The following is a 24531-nucleotide window of genomic DNA, read 5'->3' as shown; positions in this document are numbered from 1 at the left end:
GTTGTTCCTTTCATGTTCTATATACTTATGAATTTTTCATTAAGGAATCTTTCAAGTATAACTCCTTGAGGGCAAGAATCACATCTCAGTTACATTTCTATCTCCTGTACCTCATGTACAGTCATGGATAAATATATAACTTTTGAAATGAATGAAACTAAACTAAGGAAATCAGAAAAGCTTATAGAAATATTAACTGGAAATTCATCCATATTAATGTGATATATTGGAATGAATTGAATCCTTGGTTTTTAAACTGGTGTCTATGTTAATCACTTGGGAAACCATTCATAAACTAATCCATACTTATATAAATCTTACACAATATCTAAAAACTACAGAGCATAATTCACCTTATTTATACACGGTATAAATTTATATCAATATAAAATTCCCTAGCATGGTTGTAGCTAACCAGTTCATTCCTTTTCCCAACATATTACTGGCTGCCTGCTAGGTGATAGGCACTGAACTAAGTACTAGAAATTACAATGATGAACAAAAATCATAATGATACCCTCATAGAATAATAGGCTAGGGAAATTAATCCACAATTGGATAAAATGATAATCCATTATCATTTCAATTATGTTACCTCGATAAACTAATAAGAATGACAAGATCATGAGAAAATTGGGATGGGTGCCATTTTGGTACAAATTTTTGTTGTTCTTGGATGGCTGGTATAGTTTGTTCTTGATATTTAAACTTACTTTTATTTAAAGGCAACAATGCCATAGGCTTTCTTCTATCCATCCAATGTTTTCAGGAGATGTTATAGCTTTTGCTCATCAAACTTGTCTGTATAATGGAATTTCTCAAGGTGCTAATTTAGAATTATCCTAAAATAATTCATTTTTAAATAATTCACTTACATATGTATTTCTGTATGTACATGCTTTTTATGTAACTATAGCATATGTACAATTCTGTAATGCAATTGCTGGCACATTTTAAATGCTCAATATCTGTCCAATCTATAACCTCCTACTTCCTTCTCGATTCCTATCTCTTACTGTGTTGGGATAAATTTCATAAGAGAAAATGACATTCTACTATCACCTCTGCTATTCTCAAGGAAATAATTCCCTATTTCATTGAAGAAAATAGAAATTTTCTGATGCTTTGACTTTCAGTACAGGGTTCAGAATCAAATGTAAACTTGAAAATATTAGTGCAACTATTCTCCAGTTCAAAGAACACTTTGACAACAGTAGTCAAGGAGTCAGTAACCTGGCTTCCAGGATCATTTCTGAGATTGGGTAGGTCATTTTATCTATTTGTGCCTATTTTATAAAACCAGGGGCTTGAAAAATGTGACCTCTAAGATTCCTTCTAGCCCTATGAATCTGTAGATTTCAACTCAAGGATAAATATTTTGAATTCCAATTGGACACAGTATGTTCCTCATATAGACATTTCTGAACCTCAGTGAATGTTTAATACAAATTAACTTGAAATAGTTAAAATAAGTCAGACTTAAGAATGGCTCAGTTCAACAAATTGTTTTCCACCTCCTTGTGAAAACTTTTATTGGCCTTTACCCGTGAGACACCTTATCATTTTCCCTGCTTATTTTACTCTATCTCTACATTTGCTCTGTGACAGGTATCACCCCTGCCATTCCAAACTCCTTCACCACTTCAGCTTCTGAATCTTGCTTGAATTTTGTTGGCTGCATAACTATTGTTTCCTATGTGTTTATTTTTAAATATCTTATTTATTCCACTTTATAGTTTTTAGCTTCTTTGCAAAAACACGTTTTTATTGTAACTATATTTTCTGTCATAATTTTCTAGATCTTTAAGAGAACCTAGTTTACTCTTTGCTATGCTTAACACGCTCAAAACAATAAATAAATAACATGTGCCTGATTTGTCATACTGAATACACAGGATATAAAACCATTGTATCTGAAACCACAAAAGTGTTGAAAACCCTCTTCCTGGTATTTTGGTATATTAGGAAGGGGGACAAATCCAGAGTTAGCCCTGGCCTGAGCCCATCTCTGGGGCTGTGACTAGGGGACACCAAAATACACCATTCAAATCAGCCTAGCAAGTTGCTGTCACTATCTAACCACCAATATCTTTTCTAAGACATCTTCAGAAATTCCAGTCTAACTTAAATTTAAAGCAAAATTCTTACACATCACCTAAGAGGTGTAATACATGAACCACATGAACATAAAATGATAAAATATTTATACTATTAAATATTTTTCCACCCATGTGAAACAAGTCTCAAATAGGTCCTCCATGCAGATCCCTAACAAGCAAGGACAAATATCAGAAATCCAGGGAGCATTTGTTCTAGAGTAGGAAGTAGCATAGACTTAACAGATGGAGCCACTCCAGAGGTAAGCCTAGCCAAAGGCATCATTTCTAGAACAAATTAGCTGATACTATGAAGCAGTGATATGTGGACCAATTTATCAGTACTTTTCTGTCCCAAGGAGTATGACCCTTCAGAGCTGACTTCTCTAAGAGCCTATGCTCTTATTTTACAATGCTTTTACAATTCTTGGAATCATCTTCAAAGCCTAGAACATAGTTTTATAAAGATCTTTGATAGTAGCCAACCAACATCACGTTAGGCTTATGTTATTTGCTGGAATCTAACCAACACTCCTTTGAGGAAAATTCAGAGACTAAATCTTGAAATTAATCTGAGTATTGATTTACTGGACTTGTGAACTTATATGAAAGTAGCTATAAAAGAAGTATTCCTTACACTTTTGAAGTAACAGCAACATTAATTTGGAAACTACTCATCAATTTAGAGTCAGAAGCTACAAATTTGCTTTTATCTCAAATGAGATAAAACCTATTTAATCCATTATTATTTTGTTCTGAAGTGTTTCCTTACATCAGAGTAGTTTAATAATTAAGCATATTATTGCAAATTGTATAAAGAGAAAAGAATAGGAGAATTACGTAGGTATGTGCAAGTTCATATTAATATTACCCATAATACTATGAATAAAGAGGTATCTTCTACTCTTATCATGTGGATTTAACTCTCAAAGGACAAACACATTTTGGAAACTTTTCTTTGTTGTTCGTTTGATTTATTCTCCATTTAAAATTATACCCTAAAAATCAAGACCAATTTTCAGAGTGAAAATGGATATTTATATAATCTTCAAGTTGCTTTCTCTGGTCAGAATAAAACTTTATTTAAATTGACCAAATGTTAACATTTAAATATTCTAAATTTAAAAATCTTTTAACTACTTTCCCAGAATCTTGAATCAATGGGAGAATTATAATGAAGTAATCAAAATGACTTTATTACTTGCAGTAGAAAATGCCCATGATGCAGCACAATTTTTTTGATCCAATGGGCCATGAGTCCATCCAGGCCATTTATAAGAAGCAATGAAAAACTCTGGAAGGTCAGTTGTTGCAGGTAAAGAAGCCTAAGGAAGAGAGGCAGACGTGTCAGATTTCTTCAACTGTATCCCAATAATCATTTTTAAAAAATGACATGAACTTTTATAACATTTATCATTATTTTTTTTAATTTTGTACATTCGTGTTTTCTGAATGACACCCCTGAAAAGCATTAGTAATGTGGCATTTCTATTTCATATATGTTTAAAAGATAATTCAATGCAGGGAATCGTAAGAACTTACGATTGCAATCTTACGAATGCAAAATCGTAAGAACAAGATGTAGAATTTTTCTGGGTTACCATGCAGAGCAATAATTTTGGCCAATGTTTCTATCTTCTTGAATCAGAGTTTGAGTCACTCATATGAAAGATGCATGGTGTTATTTAAGTTTGACCTCATAAATAACATTTACCTTTAGGTCTCTTTTATGTTGGAGAGTGTGACTCTGTATGAAATTAATTTTGAAACAATGCATATGTGGCAATGTACTTGGAGCCCTAAGGCACACCAATTTTACACAGGACATTAAGAAGCAAAACTGGGATGAATTGGTTGACATTTATAAAATCCTTGAAGATTGAAAGGGTTTCAGAAAGTGTGGAATACCAAATGTACAATACCATTGTTTCTTCAGAGCCCATGTTCGAGTCCTGACAGAGTTGATTTCAGCTGCTGTCTTTCCAAGAATGTAAATTAAATGTTATACCTTGCTCTGTTCAAGTCACTCAAAGAAAATCTCAAACACAATACCCTGGTTTTTTTTCCCAAACTTTCTAAAGAGTGATAACCTTCACTTGAAAAATAATAAGGACTCAAACCAAATAAGGATTTATTAATTTTTATCACTTAAGCATACACACACATTCACACACAACATTTTTGATAGTGCTTTAAAGTTTTCAAAGTGTTCTAACAATCAATATTTTATCTCCACAATAGCTCTAAGTTGTATAACCATGGCAAATAATTTTCACTCTATTTTATCAATTAAGAGACAAACTTCCAAAAGTTAAATGACATGCTAAAATTAAATAAGAAATATCCCTGAAACTAGATTCAGGTTTTGTAATTTAGAACTAAGATCCATTTATCATTTCCTTACTTTATCAGAAATAAATTGATGTTTTGAAAGAGAAATAAAATGTCTATAAAAGCTAAAATTTTACCTATTTAAAAGTTTTATAATTGTGCATTGCATTCAGCAAGTCAGGTTACTGATCCAATATCTTGCAAACAAAATTACTTCTGACAAGTATATAATTGCTTCAAAGACTAAAGAAAGATTTGGAATTTACATGTCGGCCTAAAAAGGTATCCATCCAAAATATTTATAAACTTGAATTTTGATTAGAGAGTTCAGTTTTGATTTAAAGAAACTACTATCACCTGATAAGAAAGTTATTAAATCTTGAGTTCCATTACTAAAAATATTATTTAGATGATGGAAGAAAAGTGCAGAAAATGCCAAGCAGATCACAGTAGAGTGTCTGCATGATACCTTTAAGAGAAGTATCATGGAAATCCAGGTGATGTTAGATCCTTATACCATTAGACTGACCACACTGCAGAAACCTAGAGTTGCAGCTCAATCAATTTATGCTCTGAATAGAGAGTTCCAGAGATAGAGATTCAGTCTCCAAAAGAGTCTTTCTAACTAAAATGGAAATATACCTATCTTATTAATTACTAATACTTCCCAATTTTATTATCATTGGCTCATCAATGAGCTTTTAAACATTTATAGTACTAAGTTGTCTCAAGTTTTCAGAAAAATAGGTGCAGTGTGAGTTGTTACTTTACCACTTCAGAATTACAATTTAATAACATAGCTAGGACATTTCTCCTCTACTCTGTTAAGGCAATATACAACCATTACATTGAACACATTTCAGCCTGGTTGAATTATTTAGAATTTGACTTCCATATTCCAAAGCCTACCAGAATTCTTTGCACACAGAAGGTATTCAATAAATACCTTATAATAATGAGGAGGTATAGATCTAACTAGTGGATTTCATCTTTTAAAAAATGATTTTTCCTCTTTAGGCACATTAAGTTAAATTATAAATACCAGTCTGCTTTTATTGCTTTTACAATTTATTGCTTTAAAAAATACTGGTTGGGGGTTAAGATAGTGGAATAGTATAGGGACCCCGAGCTTGTCTCATCCCTGAAACACAGCTAGACAAACATCAAACCATTTTGACCACCCTGGAAATAGATCTAAGGCTTAATGCAACAATCTGCATAACTTGAGCCAGAGCTTGGCAGGTACATGGTTGTGGAGAGGTGAAGGAGGAAGAGTTGTGAAGGGTAGGGAGCCCTTTTCATGGAGAGAGGACAGAGAGAGAGAAAGAGAAAGGGAGAGAATAAAGTACAACAGGATCATGCAAGAAAAGCACTCCCACCAAAAGTAGCTGGTGAGAAAGAGAGAAAGAGTAAAAACACTCTCAGTGGACTGAACAAGAAACCTGTTCCCCAAAACCTTTGGGAGAAAGAAGAGAGTTTCAATAGCACCAGGATTCTATAAACAGTGGAGTGCAGAGTCTGAAGTTTCAGAGTTCAGTGCCTGGTGATGCTCTGGTGAGGAAGCAGGGCTAATCCCCAGTAGCAGGCATCAGGGACTGAGGGGTCCATGTGCCACAAAGCGAGAAGCAGTTTCCTTGCTTGGAGTGCATTTATTAGAGGTCATACGGCCTTCCCACTAGCAAAATTCCCAGTGGACCCTGGAGAGAAGCCACATTTACTGACACTGGAACAAAGATGCCAGAGGGCACCAAAACCAAACCACAGAGGGCTGTGTGGGGTGGTTTACCATAAACCTCTGCTGCTGTGCCATCGTGCAAACATTTTCTGAGACAAGCCAACACCAGCCACTGCTCAGTGAGAACTTTCCCCAGAGAATTTGCATGAATCCAAGCCACAGGGGTCTCTAAAGTGTGGAGTTTTGACACACAATCCCATCTAAGATAAAACTCTGGAGGGAGGTGCAGGCAGACAGCTTGGACATGGATAGGGGAGAAGTGGGATGGACGGAGGCCTGAGACAAAGGAGGGGTGCCTGATCGCAGGTCAGTGAAGGTGTGGCATTCCTGCACCAAGAGTAAGGAACTGGGTGAAGCCATTTTCACCTCTAGCGTGTGAATACACACAGGGATTGACCCCAATAAGCTATGCAGTGTCATCAAGTGGAAAAGGGAGCTGTTACACCAAGCCCTGCCCATCTGTGGTACATCCTCCAAAAGACCAGCACAAATCCCTTCCACCTGCTGATTAGTTTAGAGACTATAGTGTGCTTCAAAGTTTCATTTCTAGGGGAAATGATGTAACTGCATTCAGTTTTCATTCTGTCTGCTGGTTCCTTTATTTATTCGTTTTCTTCACTTCTGTTTTTGCTCAGGTTGTTTTCTTTTTTCTTTCTTTTCTTTCCCTTTCTTGGATACCAAAAGAAAAAGAATTATTTTTATGTTCTTATTTTTTAATTGTTTTATTCTATTTTACTTTCTTCATTTTATTTTATCCTGTTTTAGTATTAATTTTTTTTAATTTTAACTAGGTTTTTCCTTTCTCTTTTTTCTCTATTCTGTCAAGTTGCTCTCAACAAGCAGACCAAAACACACCTAGGATCTGGCATCCTTTATTTGATTTATTTGTGTTTTTTTTTTAATTTTTAAATTTTAATTTTATTAATTTTTTTTCTTCCTCCAAAATGAAAAGATGGAGGAATTCACACCAAATGAAAGAACAGGAAGGGGGCATCTGGGTGGCTGAGTTGGTTAAGCATCCAACTTCAGCTCAGGTCATGATCTCGCAGATTGTGGGTTTGAGCCCTGTGGCAGGCTCCATGCTGATTGTTCAGAGACTGGAGCCTGCTTCAAATTCTCCCTCTCTCTCTGCCCGTCACCCCCCCCTTTCTATCTCTCTATCAAAAATAGGGGCGCCTGGGTGGCGCAGTCGGTTAAGCGTCCGACTTCAGCCAGGTCACGATCTCGCGGCCCGTGAGTTCGAGCCCCGCGTCGGGCTCTGGGCTGATGGCTCAGAGCCTGGAGCCTGTTTCCGATTCTGTGTCTCCCTCTCTCTCTGCCCCTCCCCCGTTCATGCTCTGTCTCTCTCTGTCCCAAAAATAAATAAATGTTGAAAAAAAAATTAAAAAAAAAAAGAAAAACTAGATTTTAGAACAAAGACTGTAATAAAAGATGAAGAAGGGCATTATATCATAATTAAGAGGTCTATCCACCAAGAAGATCTAACAACTGTAAATATTTATGCACCCAACTTGATAGCATGCAAATATATAAATCAATTAATCACAAACATAAAGAAACTCATTGACATTAATACCATAATAGTAGGGGACTTCAATACCCCACTTACTACAATGAACAGATCATCTAGGCAGAAAATCAACAAGGAAATAATGTCTTTGAATGACACACTGGACCAGATGAACTTAACAGATATATTTAGAACATTCCATCCTAAAGCAGCAGAATGCACATTTTTCTCAAGTGCACATGAAACATTCTCCAGAATAGATCACATACTGGGTCACAAATCAGCCCTCAACAAGTACAATAAAGATCAATATCATACCATGCATATTTTCAGACCATAATGCTATGAAACTTGAAATCAACCACAAGCAAAAAAAAAAATTGAAAAGACCATGAATACTTGGGAGATTAAAGACATCCTACTAAAGAATGAATAGGTTAGCCAAGAAATTAAAGATGAAATTAAAAAGTACATGGAAGCCAATGAAAACAAGAACACAGCAGTCCAAAACCTCTGGTGTGAAGCAAAGGCAGTCATAAGAGGGAAGTATAAAGCAATCTAGGCCTTCTTAAAGAAGGAATAAAGGTCTCAAATACACATTCTAATGTTACACCTAATGGAGCTGGGAAAAGAACAACAAATAAAGCCCAAAACCAGAAGAAGGGACATAATAATGATTAGAACAGAAATCAATGGTATTGAAATAAAAAAAAAAAAAAGAAAAAAACAGTAGGACACATCCATAAAAACAGGAGCTTGTTCATTGAAGGAATTAACAAAATTGATAAACCCCTAGCCAGACTGATCAAAAAGGAAAAGGAAAGGACCCAAATAAATTAAATCACAAATGAAAGGGGAGAGATCACAACCAACACCAAAGAAATACAAACAGTAATAAGAAAATATTATAAGCAATTATATGACAACAAATTGGGCAATCTGGAAGAAATGGACAAATTCCCAGAAACATAAACTACTAAAACTGAAACAGGAAGAAGTAGAAAATGTGAAGAGACACATAACCAGTAAAGAAATTGAACCAGTAATCAAAAATCTCCCACCAAACAAGAGTTCAGGGTTTGATAGCTTTCCAGGGAAATTCTACCAAACATTTTAAGAAGAGTTAATACCTATTCATTTGAAACTGTTCCAGAAAATATAAAAGGAAGGAAAACTTCCAAAGTCGTTCTAGGAGACAGGCATTATTTTGATTCCAAAACCAGTCAAAGACCCCACTAAAAAGGAGAATTACAGACCAATTTCCCTCATGCACATATTTGCAAAAATTCTTACCAAAATACTAGCAAATAAAATCCAACAATACATTAAAAGAATTATTCACCACAATCAAGTGGGATTTATTCCTGGGCTGCAAAGGTGATTCAATATCAACAAATCAATCAATGTGATATATCACATTAATAAAAGGATAAAAACCACATGATCCTGTCAACAGAAGCAGAAAAAGCATTTGACAAAATACAGCATCCTTTCTTTGTAAAAATCCTCAAGAAGTTAGGGATAGAAGGAACAAACCTCAAGATCAGAAAGGCCATATACAAAAGACCTTCAGCTAATATCCTCCTCAATGGGCAAATACTGTGAGCTTTCTGATAGGTCAGGAACACGACAGGGATGTTCACTCTCACCACTGTTGCTCAACATATTGTTGGAAGTCCTAGCCTCAGCAATCAGACAACAAAAAGAAAGAAAAGGCATCCATATCATAGAGGAAGAAATTACACTTTCACTCTTCACAGATGACATGATACTCTACGTGGAAAACCCAAAGACTCCACCAAAAAACTACTAGAACTGATACATGAATTCAGCAAAGTCACAGGATACAAAATCAATGTACAGAAATTGGTTGCATTTCTACATATCGGTAATGAAGCAGGAGAAAATCAAGGAACCAATCCAATTTACAATTGTACCAAAAACCATAAAATACCTAGCAATAAAGTAACCAAAGAGATAAAAGATCTGTACCCTGAAAATGATAGAAAGCTCATGAAAGAATCTGAAGAAGACACAAAGAAATGGGAAAGAATTCAATGCTCATGGATAGGAAGAACAAATATTGTTAAAATGTCTATACAACCAAAGCAATCTATAAATTCAATGCAACACCAGCATTCTTCACAGAACTATAAAAAACAATTCTAAAATTTGTATGGAATCAGAAAAGACTCCAAATGGGCAAAGTAATGTTGAAAAAGAGAACCAAACCTGGAAGCATCACAATCTGGACTTCAAGCTATATTACAAAGCTGTAATTATTCAGACAGTATGGTACTTGCACAAAAACAGACAAACAGATCAATGGAACAGAATAGAAAAACTAGAAATGGAGCCACAAACATATGGTCAACTAATCTTTGACAAAGCAGGAAAGAATATCCAATGGGAAAAAGGCAGTCCCTTCAGCAAATGATGTTGGGAAAACTGGACAGTGGCATGCATAAGAATGAACCTGGACCACTTTCTTATACCATACACAAAAATAAACTCAAAATAAATGAGATACTTAAGTGTGAGACAGAAAACCATCAAATCCTAAAGAAGAAAACAGGTAAAAACCTCTTTGACCTAGGCCACAGCAACTTCTTACTAGACATGTCTCCAGAGGCAAGAGAAACAAAAGCAAAAATGAACTATTGGGACAAACCTTCTGCAAGACAAAACCTTCTTTCTGCACAGTAAAGGAAACAATCAACAAAACTAAAAGGCAACCAAAGGAATGGGGGAAGATATTTTCAAATGACATATCGGATAAAGGGTTAATATCCAAAATCTGTACAGAACTTATCAAACTCAATATCCCCAAAAAAAACAAATAATTCAGTGAAAAAATGGGCAAAAGACATGAACAGACACTTTTCCAAAGAAGACATCTAGATGGCTAACAGACACATGAAAAGATGCTCATCATCTCATCACTCATCATCAGGGAAATACAACATCACTCATCATCAGGAAAATACAAATCAAAACCACAATGAGATCCTACCTCATACCTGTAGGATGGCTAAAATGAACAACTCGGGAAACCAACAGATGTTGGCAAGGATGCAGAGAAAGGGGAACACTTTTTCACTCCTGGTGGGAATGCAAACTGGTACAGCCACTGTGGAGAACAATATGGAGGTTCCTCAAAAAATTAAAAATAAAACCACCCTATGACCCAGCAATTGCACTACTTGGTATTTATCCAAAGGATACAAAAATGCATATTTGAAGAGGCACATTCACTCTGATGTTTATAGCAGCACTATCAAAAATAGCCAAAGTATGGAAAGAGCCCAAATGTCCATTGACTGATGAATGAATGAATAAAGAAGATACGGGGTGTGTGTGTGTGTGTGTGTATGTGTGTACACACATACACACACACACACACTGTATATACATATATATACATACACACAATGGAATATTAGTTGGCGATCAAAAAGAATGAAATCTTGCCATTTGCAACAACATGAATGGAACTAGAATGTATTATAATAAGCAAGATAAGTCAGAGAAAGATAAATATCACATGATTTCACTCATATGTGGAATTTAAGAAACAAAATAGATGAATATGGGTGCCTGGATGGCTCAGTCCATTAAGCGTCCAATTCATGGTTTCAGTTCAGGTCATGCTCTCATGGTTTGGAGTTCAAGATCCATGCCAGGCTCTGTGCTGACAGCATTGAGCCTTCTTGGGAGTCTCTCCCCCCAACTTTCTCTCTGCCCCACCCCCGCTTGCGCTCTCTCTCTCTCTCTCTCACTCAAAATAAACAAGCATTAAAAAAAAATTTAAAGAAAAGAAACAAAACAGATGAACATAGGGGAAGGGAAGGAAAAATAAGATAAAAACAGAGAAGGAGTCAAGCCAGAAGAGACTCACAAATACAGAGAACAAACTGAGGGGTGCAGGAGGGTGCTGGGTGGGGGGATGGGCTAAATAGGTGATGGACATTAAGGGGAGGCACTTGTTAGGATGAGCACTGGATGTCATATGTAAGTGATGAATCACTAAATCTGCTCCTGAAACCATTATTACACTCTATGTTTACTACCTTGGATTTGAATAAAATTTTAAGAAAATACTAATTGTCAATCTTCCTCAATAAGATAAGTCAATAGAGAAATAACAAGCAAAATGACATTTTTATTGAAAATGTATTTACCAACCCACTAAGCCAGATCCAATTCATAAAGCTCACCTATTGGCTCTTTCAGAAATTTATCTCTTATTTAATATTGCTTTTCCAAAGAATAAGCCAGTAGGCTTTGAAGATCAACAGGCAAATACTATCTTACAATTTTATTTGCCTTATGATATCAGCTAATCTGATGTAATAAACAAAAAGCAAATTTTTTATCCCATTATTCCATGATTATTGCATGTCTGTAATGTAAAAGTGTTTTTAAGGGCTTATAAACTAAGGTAGGCATCAGAGAATAATAACTTTTAAGAATTGATAATAGAGGTTGGGCTTTAACAAATGCTAATTTTTTTGTTAAAGGATGCTTAATAAAGCAAAAAAAAATCAAGACTATCAGCTGTGAGTGACAGAAATTTCAAAGTGACAGTGGCTTAAATAAGACAGAAATTTATTTTTAAAAATATTTACACTTTTGCAAGTGGGCATTTTTAAATTTTTCAACTGTAATGATGAAAAAGTTTCGGTCATAATATAGCTATTTTTTAAATTAACATTAGTCAAATTTGAAGTTAAATTTGAACGGTCTCCCTGCTTCACTATTTCTATTTAAAGTTAAAGATTAAAGATCTTGTGAACAAATATAAAAGTCAAATGCAATGGTGAACACTGGAGAATTTTTTATAGTATTTCCTACATTTAACTGAATCAAAATCTCTGAAAGAGTAATGCAAACATAATCACAGAGCAGCTTGAGAACACTCTAGTCAAATTCTAGACATTCTGGACATTCTTACTAGGAGCCCATATCTCTACAATATCCACTATGTGAGTTACTGCCTCTATTTCTGGCTGCACTTTCCTCCACTTAAATTTGGATAATCAGAGTGATCTGAGAATCAAAAGAAGGCAACAGAGAATATCATTTTGTTCTGACCTTCACAATCCAAGGCCATGAATACCAAGAAATTTCCTCTAAACTATTTGATGTTGGAGAGGATAGGCAAATTTTCTGGTTGCTAACAGCAAAATGAATTTTTCAACTTCAACAATATTTGTCATCAGTCCTTTAACTCTGGAAGAATTAGCTTGGATATTTCTCTAGTTTCTATTTATACGGTAATTTGTTTAATGATCTACTTATAAATATCAGTATTCCATGATAACACTATGGAGGTAGTGCTAATTCTCCAATCCTCCCCCTTTCCATAGGATTCCCTTCATTCAGAGAAATAACAACGTTAGGGGTGCCTGAGTGGTTCAGTCGGTCAAGCGTCCAACTTTGGTTCAGGTCATGATCTCACATCTGTGGGTTCAAGCTTCACATCGGAGCTCTGGGCTGACATCTCAGAGCCTGGAGCCTGCTTCGGATTCTGTGCCTCCCTCTCTCTCTGCCCTTCCCTTGCTCATGCTTGCTCTCTCTCTGTCTCTCTCTCTCTCAAAAATAAACATTAAAAATTAAAAAAAAAGAAAAGAAATAATAGTTTTAGCTCATCACATGCAGGTCAGAAAAATGACTGCCTTCCCTAGCCCCCGTTGGCTTCTAGGCATGTCCCCTTCCTAAGTTCTGTCCTTATGGGATATAAGCCTAAGAGTCATCGGCAGTTTCTGAGAATTTTCTTTCAGAGATAAATGATACTTCACTTTTACTTCTTTTTATTGATCTTTTTTATTTTCCTGCTAACAGAAATTAGACATGGAGAAGCCTTCTTGAATGATTACATGGCCTTGGATAGAAACACTCTGGAAAACAGAACAAGAAAGAAGAACCCTGGGTATCCAACACCATGGAGTGCAATTCTAGAGGAAGACCACCCATTTCCAGATGTGCTGGTGATAGGTCAATTTCCATGACATTTAAGCCACTATCCTTTTGAATTTTTGTCATTCTCAGATGAGTTTAATCATAATTATAATAGCACACATAACAGACATTAAAGTTGCCACAACAGTCCCATATTTCATGGAAGCCAGGACATTATCAAATGTAAGAAGCATCCCAATTTCAGAGGTGCAAAAAAGTGAAGAAAATAAGCATCTAGAAATTGATGAACTATGATACTTCCTAAAATGAGTTTCTTAGAACACTAATTCTGGGGAATTGTAATAGATAATTATAAAAGAAGGAGTTGGTTAATCTAACAGTTCTGAGAAACACCGGTTTTGAAAATTAAATAGATTTTTTTCTCATTACTTTTTTTTTCACAAGCTACCTAAGTGCTGTGAGACTCTAGGAAATGGAAATAACATTCATGATTTTAAATGCCCATGACCCAATGCAAAGTATTTTATCTTATTTCATTTCATTTCACATCATTTTGCTTGTGAAGCAGAGCAAAGAACGTGCTCTGGGAAGAAGCACAGAATGGACTAGATAACCCAGGTTTGGGGGTAACCCAGAGAGCAGGTGCTTGCTCTATCAACACACTAGATCGCCTCAGGAATCTACTCTTGTGACAGCACCAAATATTTATTCACAAGGAGGGAGAAATAAATTTTCACATTTCTTTTTGGAGAGCTGCCTTGCAGTGATCAATTCAGCCTCCCAGTGTTGTTTGAGTCACATTCAATTATATCACAGTGTTACACACCAGATTGTAACTAGCACAGAAAAATAAAACTGAGAACTAAAAACTCAAAAACTGACTTGAGAGATAAGACACTCATTCTGCCACAAGTTCAGCTGAATAAGGAGGGAGGCAGTATGCGTATGTTCTAAAGTTTCTCGAAGGCTGTGGGGTTCCATTCTGAGACGGAGGGAAAGGAAGGAGACATAAGCACATGCTTTGGTGCTCTTTAAATTTTCAAACTCTTAATTTGGAGACAGCAAGAACTGGCATCCTAATCTGTCCCAGGCTCTTTACCTACATAGATGAGACGATTCTGAGATGAACCGAGGAAAATATACACGTAAACAGACTCCACCAGATAGATATCTAGCTGTGCCCCTCTTATGCAGCATCACTGACACCTGCATTTTACAGTTATTATTCAAGCCTGATGCCATTTGCCTATATTCATGTATGTGGGAGCTAACCATCATTTTTATGGGGCAAATGTTCATTTTTGTTTAAAATTATGGAAAGAACAAAAACATGTAACTCTGTTCTTCATGTTTCTAGATAGTGTTTCATTTTCTACAGAGGTTTCTGTTCACACAGGTGACAAACACTTCTGGAATCAAGTAGATTATTTTTAATGAAATAAAAAATTTCTATAGCCTATGAAGGGTTAAAAGCTACACTTCATTATATTCACTTTGATTTTTTTGCAAAGGTAATTCTCATCCCTCAGTACTTGGTGTTGTTGAATATATTTCAGACAGGAAAAAAAAAAATTCCTCCTGTTATAACGAATGACTTAGAGAAATAAATCCAGTCAGTTAATACTGTGTGTTAGCTAGAATGGTCAGGTATCCAGATGATTAAGTAAATTTTCATTTCTCATTTCAGTGATTGGTGGCTTTAAAAGTTACTATATAAAATATTATTTTACTTTTAACTTCCAACAAACCATAGAGAAAGACATTGTTTTTCCTTTATTATTAATACCAACTAAAATACACCAAAATCATTTATATTGGATGACTGAGAAAAGATGTTATACTAGTAAGGTATAAGGTTCACAAAAAAATTTTAAAACATCTATCATAACTTGGTTAACTTTATTGTTCTCCCTGGGGAATCAACAACAACAAAACTATTTAAAAATTTTTTGAACTATGCCAAGTATACAAATGAACTCTCAATTTCCCCATTTCTGTCTGAAAATACTATTTTTAAATCAAAATATTTGTAATATTTATAATAGAATATAATGCAATGAAGCTTCTTGAAGTTATCTCCCAAATTCAAAAGCACTTGGACATTATGTCTAGAGAAACAATCAGGTACAAAGCTGATAATTAGATCATATCAGATTAGATTAGATTTAATTTGACTTGATTTGATTTGATTTAGGAGCATAGTAGAAAAATTTTCAGGTTCACCAGAAATATGTACACTCCAATAGGGCCAATATTTCCAGAACTACACCTTTTCTTTATGAAATAAAAATCTCCAAGTGATGAAGTTTTGGATAACTTTTTCTTATGAAATTGACCCTACTCTTCTCCCATGGTTAAACTAAAGGAGAAAGAACAACTTTATACAGTATATAATAACATTTCTGTTATATATGCAATATAGTATATAATAACTACTTCTCTTTCAGAATTCATGGCTTCTTACAACTGTTATGAGCAAGGTAGTACTGCTGTCATTATTTCAAAGAGGAGAAAATGGAGACAATAAGTGAAGGAGCCAGATTGAGACCCAAGTACACTGGCTCCAAAGCTCATGTTCATCATGGTTGGTGTATGGAATGGTGCCCACATGGGTAAACACACTGGCTTACTCATGCCTATTAACAGACTTCAATAGTGATGTTTCTGCTGGCTCAAAAGGACCTCAGCCATTGCCAGTTTTGCATACAGTCGTAATAGCTGGTTGTTTCCATTGTTTGCTTTCTGAGACACTGAGAAAGTTCTAATTTATCCCTAAATGTACTTCTGCTCTAGTGTGAATTTTCAGAAGGAAAATATAATGCACAATTTCACAAATTTATTTGACCACAGATGGGACATCTTTTAATTTATTGTTTTAAAGTTTATTTATTTATTTTGAGAGAGAAAGAGGTGGGGAGGGGCAGAGAGAGAATCCCAAGCAGGCTCTGCACTGACAGTGCAGGGATGGAACTCACAAACCACCAGATCATGACCTGAGCTGAGATCAAGTCAGATGCTTGGGGCGCCTGGGTGGTTCAGTTGGTTAAGTGTCTGACTTCAGCTCAGGTCACGATCTCACCCTTTGTGAGTTCAAGCCTCACATCGAGCTCTGGGCTGACAGCCTGGAGCCTGCTTCGGAATCTGTGCCTCCTTCTCTCTCTGCCCCTTCCCCACTCGCACTCTGTCTCTGTCTCTCTCTCTCTCTCTCTCTCTCTCAAAAATAAATAAGCATTAAAAATTAAAAAAAAAAAGAGTCAGATGCTTAACCATCTGAGCCACCCAAATGCCACCAGATGGTACATCTTTACTCCCAATCTTAGAAGATTGGTGGTCCATGGAACAAATGTCAAGAAATATTGAAATAAGGGTCAAGCTGTGTCACAGCCTGCTTTATACTACAAGGAGACAAAAGACTCAACGGGCAGAATTTGAAGTTCTTGTGGGGAGCTTTCTGATGGCCAGCTTCCAATCAGTCACATTATGATTCTATTCATACAACATGCACAGCTTCAATGGACTGCCAGAGAATGGTTGATTCATCTAATCGTTCATAAAATTTTTAGTGTAGAACCATTACGAACAGAACTGTTCCATCAAGGTATTTCTTTGAACAATACCAATCTAAGAAAAACATCAAGAAAAAAAATAAAAATATACATGCATTCACCAGCCAGATTTGTTGACCTGACACCAAACATAATTAATTCTAATGTGGGTGAAGTGAGTCTTTCTCAACACCAAGGAGTTGTATGGTCTAAACTGCCTTCTTTCCCTTTTTCACTTCCTCCCATCTACTCTGACTGTACCCAGAGAAAACAATAAGTTTATGTTTGCTTCTGTCTGTCCTCACTTAAGATTGCCATCCAGGAAGGGCTCCCTAAAACCCTGAAGCTAAATTTTTCCAATCCTACACTCTCAACATCTTTTTATTCTTCATTGTTACTAACTACACTCTACAAATATTCATTTGAATTGAATAAGCTCCTATAGATTAAACAAATTTTGCATATTTATGTGATCATGGAACACTCTGCACAATGCCTACTGGCATTTCTCTAACTCGCGCTCAGCAGACACATTATGGGAATAGTGGATTAAACCAAGGAATGAAACCAGGAATCCAGCCAGGGAACAGAAGAGCCTTCCCAGAAACCAGGAATGACTCATTGCTCATCTGTTCCACCCTGGAAAAAGAATTTTATAAACCCTAACTCTCATTCAGGTAAAACTGTCAAGGAAAGGAAGTTTTGGGAGTGGGGATGCAGTGGAGTTTCTTACTAAAATCATTCGCACTATTCGCAACTGCCTACTCTAGCTCTATCCATAGATCATCCTATGTTGAAAATGATATTAAAAAAAATATATCTGGGAAAGGTAGTGGGGCGGGGGAGTTATCCAGAAGCATATCCACAAAGAAAAAAACTCAATTCATTGTACTCAGAGGCAGGTTGATGTCTTGAGGTATTTTCTATGTAGTCGCCAGACTGAGAATCGACATATTTTGTAACTCTTTCTGTAGCAACCAGTTCAATTCAGTTCACTTCCTAGAAGTACTTGTTATATTTCTGATTTTCTTCCATATCCATATATTAGGACACCTCCAACACTTGGAAACTTTTTGAAAGGCCCTCAGTCCTCAAGCTACTACACCCTAGAAATAAGAAGCTATTTCCTTACCTTACATCATGAGTGGGTAATGGAACTCTTACAGATCAGCCAGATTTTCCTTATTGCTTTCCTGGAATAAGCTGGCAACTGTGTTCCATTAATTCAGAGCATTGGGCAATTTTAATTCTCCCAAAGTACTAATCATTAAGATTTTTCATGTAAATATCTCCACAACGATTTTTATGCAAACAAATCCCCAGCAACTAATAAATGAATTAGAATTAGATTTCCTTTTCTATACTGTGGTGAGTGGCAACTTGGGAAAGGAACACAACTCATGTCTAGAATATAAAATATTCCAAGTTGCAAAAATTAAATCTTAAAAAGGAAATGTTAGAAATTATACAGAGAAAATGTATATAGACACCCAAATGAGTATTTGACTGACTGGAGCCCTTAATAAAAGCAAGCGATAAAACAATCCTTATAAAAGGAATGAATTTATTCTTTCTTGAATAATACTGCCTCTTTTTTTCCCCAGATGGTGATAAATAAAAAAAAAAGCAGCCAGAAAAAAAATAAATAACACTTCCAACTGATCATAGAATTAGGTCACTAAAAACCATGAATCTGAGCCACATCTCTAAAGATTTTGTATCTTACTCATTCTAGGAAAGATCCAAAAGTATCTCTACAGCTGATCATTTCATCAAGTTAGCTCTGCTTTTTGTTATTTTGAACCTGAGCTGGCCAAAGCTAACTGATTCTACTGGAATGTTAAGGGACAATTTGGGGGCCCAGATATTTTAAGATGGCCTGTCTCTGCAATTTAAGTAATTCTGTGGTGGCTTTTCACTTTTCCCAGTCTCAGTGTGACTTAACCTCCCTCAATCTCACTTTTCTTGTCTTTAAAATGTAGATAATCATAGTACCCACTTCATCAAGCTGCTGAGGAAATTAGAGGAGATAACGTATGATAGTGTTTATAAGAGCGTTTAACACACGACTACTCAATACATGGTGGCTATTTTGATCTTTTCTGATGTTGGTTATAATTTAGTAGAACCCATTTATGGAATTTGAATTGGTATAGGAACTCAGGGGACCACATCTCTTGAAAGCAAAGTACATTAAATGCTTCATGAGAAACCTGTGGATTTGCACCTCATCCAATGGCAAACAACAGCCCTGCTCACTCCGGAGACACAGAGCTTCCACGCAGCCAGGACCTGAAGCCTGCACTGCACTGAAGCCTCCAGCCACTTAGGAGCACCTCTCAGCCCAGGGCAGTCGTACAGGCCCTTGAATACAGTCAACATCTCAGCTGAAAAGTATGTGTGCTCCACACAACACACATCTGGTGGTCGATCTGCAGCTCTACGAGTTAGAGGTCTGTGACCCTGGAGACCTAGAAACCTCTTATATAAGATACCTATTATCAGATGACAACGTCTCTTAAAAACGAAGGGGAAAGCCAATACAATAGTGCAAAGTGTAAGAGTGTAGGAAACGCAGCAATTTCACGAAGGAGTTTGTGAGGTCATCTGGCAAAATTTGAAGGTGCTCCTGTAGTGGAAATTTTGAGGATGCACCTTTACAAATTACCCTAACATACATGTCTGCAGTTACTGCCATTTACCTTAGCCTCATGTGATAATGGCTAGCCCCAAGACAGCAGAACTCTGTCTTGATGAATTCAACAGATATCTGTGTTTACTGAAAAAAAGAAAAATATGGACAACTAATGCCTTGCTTGAGCACTGGGTCACTTAATGACTAATAATCAGAAATATGAAATTCTATGAAATCGTTAGTGTGCAAATGAATACACGATCATTGTTAAAGGCAGGAGACTTTCTCTATTAGACATTGGTGAATGTTCAGAGTTCACACGAAACTTCTGAGGAAGGTGACAACTATTTTGGTAAAGATTTTCTATTTTTATGACAGAATTTTAACTCTGAAAGCTCAAAATTCATGATTTTAGTTATTTAAAAAATCTTCAAATGCACATGCAAACATGCCTGTACAAACACATATATACTTGAATCAAACAGAGAACACTTACTGTCACTTCATTCATACTCAGAAGCATGGGACTAGGTGGCAGGGTGCCAAGACGATACTTGAAACCTTCTTCTAAAGTCATTCCCCAGAATTGGCTGTAGTTCTGGGCTGTCCATCTGCATTCCAAATGAAAGGGAAAAATCGGTACAGGTAATGTAATATCACTTTTATAAATACATGTTTGCTTATATTTCTGAAATTACATAACATCAGAACTATTACTGTAAGCTAGATATCCTTTATATAAAGAATGCATTATTGCTTTCTCTTATAGTAAAACATATGAGGCATTTCTTAAATTATGTCTATTTCAATAGATTTTCATGACTTAGATGAGGAACCTAAGGCTATATCAATATACACTAAATTTAAGAATATGAATCTTTACATATTATATGGGATTAAGTGGCAAAAAGACCAATATATACAGTTTCATTTAAATGTCATAAAATGAATTTTAGGAAGAAACCTGAAGGGTGCCTACGTGGCTCAGTCGGTAAGGTGTCTAAATCTTGATTTCAGCTCAGGTCATGATTTCGCTGTTCATGGGATCAGATCAAGATCTGTGCTGGTACCATGAAGCCTGCTTAGGATTCTCTCTTCCTCTCTCTTGGTCTCCACCCCCTCTCTCTCAAAATAAATAAATAAACATTAAAATAAACAAAGAAGTTTGGATGTACAGAAATGTACTTATAGATTAAACAAGGTAATTGTTTTATACATAATTTATATTTAAAAATAATTTGACCATGTAAAAGGAAGTATCCATGAAAAATTGAGGATAAAATAGTTATGCTTAAAAACATACTTCAGTGCTTATTAATTTTATTAAATATTTTATTTAAATACAGAAATATTCTATCCTATATTAAAGAATTAATTTGTATAAGTGCTCAATACTCTTCGTTATTATTAATGATGATATAAATTCAAATGATATGAAATTAAATAGAAAAAAGTACTTATTTTTTTAAAGACAATGTTTGTGCCCTTTTATAGGAAAAGAAGCTTTGTTTTCAAAATCTAACATTGAAATTTAAATTCAACAAAAAAATTTATTTTTTAAGGGTCATTTTATTTTATTTTATTATTTTATTTTTTGAGAGAGCAAGAGACAGCATGAGCAGGGGAAGGACAGAGAAAGAGAGAGAGGCACAGAATCCAAAGCAGGCTCTAGGCTCTGAGCTGTCAGCACAGAGCCCAACGCAGGGCCAAACTCATGAACTATGAGTCAGGACCTGAGGTAAAGTTGGCTGCTTGACCAACTGAGCCATCCAGGCACTCCTCAACAAAAACTTTCTTTAGAGATGAAAGGAGATGAGAAAGATGATAGTAATTTAATCATTGATTGTTTGAATTATTTACAACTTGAGGACAATATATTTTCAGTACTTAAATCAAACTAAATTCAATCCTATTGTGCTAATCACCAAAATTGCTTATAGTGTGATATACTATCATGCATGATGGAAAATACAACTCGATGTTGAGTAATATGTCTACCAAGTTAATGCTTTTTTTAAATCTGTTAGTTAATAAAACCTTAAGCAACTGTGAGCCACAAGCTTATTTATTTTTTATTTTTTATAATTTTTATTTAGATTCTAGTTCGTTAACATATAATATTGGTTTCAGGAGTAGGATTTAGTGAGTCATTACTTGCATTTAACACCCAGTGCTCATCACAGCAAGTGCTCTCCTTAATACCCATTGCCCATTTAGCCCATCCCCCCACCCATCTCCCTTCATCAACCCTCTGTTTGTTCTCTATCATTAACAGTCTTTTATGGTTTGTTTCCCTCTCTCTTTTTTTCCTCCCTCCCCATATGTTCATCTGTTTTGCCTCTTAAATTCCACATATGAGTGAAATCATATGTATTTGTCTTTCTCTGACTTATTTTTGCCTGGCATAATACCCTCTAGTTCCACCTACGTTGTTGCAAATGGCAAGATGTCAGTCCTTTTGATGTCTGAGTGGTATTCCATTGTACATATGTGTCACATTTTTTTTTTTGCCCATTCATTAGTTGATGGGCACTCGGTAAGCCACAATTTTAGAGTGCAATCTCCACCACCAAAGGAAATCTTTGACTATGTTAGATACTGCCCCACATTTAAGAGACCATTAGGACCAGCCATAGACAAAACCATGACATCAGTAAAGTATGTTTTTGGTGCCCTACAACTGGTAGTTTTCAAATATTCAGATACATTTGTGGTCACTTAATTAATTACTCAATTTCATGAGCAGGGATTGTTATTTAAAAAAAATAAATAGAATACAGGAGAAATAATAGGAAATATTAGTTTATTGCACATAGTGAGGGTAAGTATTATTTTTATATATGTGTGTGCGTGTATAGCATTTGTTTGTACAGGTATGCATGTGCACATGTGTGCATATTAAATCACAAAGTTAAGTGTACTTTTTACTGTGAATTATGCTCAAAACAGTGTGAAAAGACTACTATTCTATTCCATTCTCTTTGATCTAGACTCATAACTTTTCCTTCAATCCAATTTAGCATTTACTGAACATTCTTAGTTTATCTTATTCTCTCTTAGAGCTTAGTAATAAGTAAATTTCTCTCCAGGAGCTCAGACCCTAAAAAGACTGCAACGATAGAAATGACTTCAGTATGTGTCATTTATTAGCAGTATGTCAAGGTATGATCAGAGTAGAGGATTCAAACACAACTCTGCCTGAAGGAATTGTCTTTTTTTTTTTTTTTTACAGAAAGTGACTTTCGTGCTCGGTCTGGAAGGATGAGAATGAGTTTGATGAGCAGGTTTCAAAGAGGACATTTATTCTTTAAAAAAAAAGGCAAAGTATACAGGTTTGAAACTGGGTAGCACATTTAGCAAAGAGCAGATACGTTTAATGTTAAACCTATAGAAAGGCCTAGAGAGACAGAAACGGGAAATATTGTAAAAAATAAGGTAGTAAAGCAGTATTTGGGCCAGAATGTTACTTTTGTCAAGGAGTATAATGATATTCTACGAGCAATGGAGTATCATTGAGGATTTTTTTTTAAAGTGAATAGCAGAATCAAAGCTTTGACTTAGAGGGATAACCATGAAAGTATAAAGGATTGGTTTCAGTTTGATGAGACTGAAACAGAAAAATCAGGTCATCGCAAATGAGGCCTGATAAAAAATTACACTTAAGGGGTTCCTGGGTGGCTCAGTTGGTGAAGCATCCAACTCTTGATTTTGGCTCAGGTCATGATCTCATGGTTCATGGGTTTGAGCCTTACTGGGCTCTGTGCTGATAGCAAGGAGCCTACATGGGATTCTCTCTCTCTCTCTCTCTCTCTCTCTCTCTCTTTCTTTCTCTCTCTCTCTCTCTCTCTCCTCTCTCTCTCTCTCTCCCTCTCTCTCTCTGCCTCTCCTCCACTCACACTCTCTCTCTTGCTCTCTCAAAATTAACATACTTAAAAATTTTTTTAACTATGTAAAAAATATAAATGCACTAGAATATAGCGGAGGGGTAGAGAACATAAATATCTTAAAGAAACCATGAATGCAGATATTATGAGAGACTAGTGACTGCCAGTGAAGAGGAAAGAAGAATCAAACTAATTTCTGATTTTCTGGCTTGGATGACAAGGCAGAGGGGAATCCAGTCACCAAGGACAGGTGGAAGTGGTAAATCCTTTTGGTTTGGGGTATGTTGATTTGAGAAACTATTGAAAAATCAAAGGCAACTTATCCAAAAAACTAAATTTTCAATTCATTAAAAAAAAAAAAAGTTTAGAGATGTGGTAGATAAAGGGTCACAAATAATTTGTGATTTTTTGTACCAAGAAGTGGATCTATTTCCCCAACATTTGAATGTGGGCAGGCATAGGGACTTGCTATGCCCAACAGAAGGCAAGAGAGTTGATTCTGTACAACTTGCAAACTTAGGCCTGAAAAGCAGTCAGCTTCCCCTCGTGCCCTGTTTGAACCCCGGCATTATGTGGAGAGGCCACGGCTAGCCTGCTGGAGACACACAGGCCCAGCGACAGCCAGCACCAACCACCAGGCAGGGGAATGAGGCCATCTTCCACAGCTGGGCCCCAGTGGAGGCTCCAGATGCCTGTAGACATACGAGTAACTGCGGCAGAGATCAGGAGAAGAGCCTCAGCTAAGTCCGTCCCAAGGTCCTGAAGGGAACAAATGAAAAACTCATGGTTTTAAGCTGTTAAATTCTGGAGTGGTTTGCTGTACTACATCAGATAATTGAAAGTTATCTATCTCCCTTTGTTCCACTAACTTGC

At 35.9% G+C, this 24531-nt stretch overlaps 1 protein-coding gene across 1 annotated transcript in view; it reads right to left on the bottom strand.

Annotated features, from left to right (window-relative positions):
- TINAG (tubulointerstitial nephritis antigen) overlaps window positions 1-24531 on the bottom strand; it is a 142956-nt gene that overhangs the window by 49641 nt on the left and 68784 nt on the right. Inside the window, exons 11-12 of the mRNA XM_047860364.1 lie at window positions 20271-20385; window positions 3298-3421 (exon numbers count right to left, since the gene is read on the bottom strand). Of these exons, the coding sequence (XP_047716320.1) occupies window positions 3298-3421; window positions 20271-20385 (239 nt within the window). The remainder of the gene's footprint in view (window positions 1-3297; window positions 3422-20270; window positions 20386-24531) is intronic.

This window comes from Prionailurus viverrinus, chromosome B2 (genome assembly GCF_022837055.1).
Source record: "Prionailurus viverrinus isolate Anna chromosome B2, UM_Priviv_1.0, whole genome shotgun sequence".
Lineage (NCBI taxonomy): Eukaryota > Metazoa > Chordata > Mammalia > Carnivora > Felidae > Prionailurus > Prionailurus viverrinus.
This window is presented reverse-complemented; position numbering and strand designations above follow the sequence as displayed.